This window comes from Vollenhovia emeryi, unplaced genomic scaffold (genome assembly GCF_000949405.1).
Source record: "Vollenhovia emeryi isolate VEMERY1.0 unplaced genomic scaffold, V.emery_V1.0 DF945286.1, whole genome shotgun sequence".
Taxonomy (NCBI): Eukaryota; Metazoa; Arthropoda; class Insecta; order Hymenoptera; family Formicidae; genus Vollenhovia; species Vollenhovia emeryi.
Window position 1 is genome coordinate 1 of NW_011961080.1, and position 2222 is coordinate 2222.

At 43.9% G+C, this 2222-nt stretch overlaps 1 protein-coding gene across 1 annotated transcript; it reads left to right on the forward strand.

Annotated features, from left to right (window-relative positions):
* The first annotated feature begins 458 nt into the window (after positions 1 to 458).
* Positions 459 to 860, forward strand: LOC105561568. The gene has a single exon (XM_012011658.1). It carries the CDS (start codon positions 459 to 461, stop codon positions 858 to 860), a length of 402 nt encoding a protein of 133 aa, XP_011867048.1.
* The last annotated feature ends 1362 nt before the right edge of the window (positions 861 to 2222 follow it).

The window sequence follows — 2222 nt, forward strand, 5'->3', positions numbered from 1 at the left end:
GCGAAGACGTGTCATAGTGCGCGGGTACGACGATCTGTGGCAAGCTGATGTAGTTGAGATGCGTCCTTACACGCGATTCAACAGAGGCTACCACTACATACTTACTGTTATCGATGTGCTGAGCAAGCATGCATGGGCCGTACCGCTCAAGGCCAAGAGTGGATGCGAAGTTACTGCGGCAATCGCAAAGATAATTCGGGTCGATGTCCGAAAAATTTACAAACTGACAATGGAAAGGAATTTTACAATGCGAACGTGCAGAAACTCTTGAAGAAACATAACATTAACCATTATTCTACCTATTCCGTGATGAAGGCATCGGTCGTCGAACGATTCAATCGCACGCTAAAGAACGATATGTGGAAGATGTTTACATTAAATGGAAACTATAGATGGATCGACGCGCTGTCACGTCTCGTATCAGATTACAACGCGCGAAAGCATCGCGGACTATAGGTATGCGGCCCATCGACGTCACGCCCACGATCGCCGACAAACTGCTGACGACGGTGTACAGCCGCGTAAAGATTGCTGCACCCGCGCGATTCAGATTGGGTGACCCTATACGCGTGAGTAAATTTAAGACCGTCTTTGAAAAAGGTTACACACCAAATTGGTCGACGGAGGTGTTTAAAATCGGCAAAGTGCAGAAAACTAATCCCGTGACGTATATACTGGAGGATTCCTGTGGAAAACCCATCGCTGGAGGATTCTATGAACACGAGTTGCAGCGTGTAGCTAATCCCGATGTGTACCTCGTTGAGAAAGTGTTACGAAAAAGAGGAAATGAGGTTTACGTGAAATGGTTGGGACTCAATAAATCACATAATTCGTGGATATGCACGGATAATGTTTTGTAAAACATACATTTATTATAATATCTATGCTGATTACAAATTTATTATAATCTATGTTGATAAAATATATCTATGCTGATTACAAATACAATGAATTTATAAAAATGAATTTATAAAATATTTACAACGGTATTTTATAATGTCCCCATGGCAACGTTTCTGTAGAATCGGGCACAACGTATCGCTTGTCATCGTACGGACTCAGAGCGATTTTCGTTTCGGCTACAGTGTACACCTCATGCAGCTTCGATCTTATACAAGTCTGTTGGCGGGTCATTTCTATCTCATCGTTGAGACACCGCGTGTAATCGTCGAACGTTATCGTTCGCGCTACCACGTTACTCTTTACGCCTTTAGCCTTCTTTGTATCTTTCTTACCGTCTACCCTCAACGCGTACATCTTCGCTCTGAGTCCTACGAATTCCGTCATTATCGCACCATTATTCTCATCTTTCATTAAACCTGGCACTTTTTTATTAACAAGTGGAATATCGTACGCGTTATCTGTCGGATAATCGCTCGTGTCAAATCTATGAATATCACGTTTCATCGTCTCGTACACGTCCTCGCACTGGATGTGGTATATGAGGCTATCTGTGTCGGTGTACATAATTTTACATCTGTTGCTATATAAAGGTAACATGTATTCGTGATGAAATTCATACAAACAGATTTTAGATATGTCGAGAATGCACATACCTACGTAGATCGGCTTGTTGAATTTCACCTCGAGTTTGCGCAATTCAACGGCTATCAGATTTTCCGAAAAGATGCTTCGGCTATGGAAATTTGGTTTTGCGATCATTGCCTCCGCGCCGTGTCGTCCTTCCCATTTAGTTATTAATTTTACATCGACGCGATTTCGCACATTTTCCATAGTTTTACCGAATACTGCGTTATTCATCAATTTATACAAATTTTTCTCAAAATCGTTCTTGGCGAGCGTTCTAAATTGCGTATTTAGTTCAATATAATCGCGGAGCCACGCGGATTGCGCGAATTGTAGTACGCGATGTATATTTGTGAAGACGCGAAGACCCTGACGCGTGCATTGCTGTAGGTTACGATAGTGAATGACGTAACGCTTCTTGCAATATAGAGTCGCCAGAAGTTTTACCTGCCGCATGCCGGGCGGCTTATCGCGCGTCGGACAGAACGGTAGGTCAGTGTGCTCGTCGTGTATACTTTGCGGGTACTCGAGATCGACCTCGAGAATGTAACCCGTGGGCGAGTCCGAGGCGATCGCGCTAAAGTCAAAATCTGCAACATCGTCAACCCAGCGAAATTCAGCGTATGGCAGTGGTTGACACATTGCCCATCCGTATAGATTACTAGCTTTTGAGCCCGCGCTTCGCGCGGGCTCAA

Bases quoted from the DNA above. Each gene is read 5' to 3' on its own strand.
- LOC105561568 (XM_012011658.1), top strand. From the start codon at position 459: ATGCGGCCCATCGACGTCACGCCCACGATCGCCGACAAACTGCTGACG.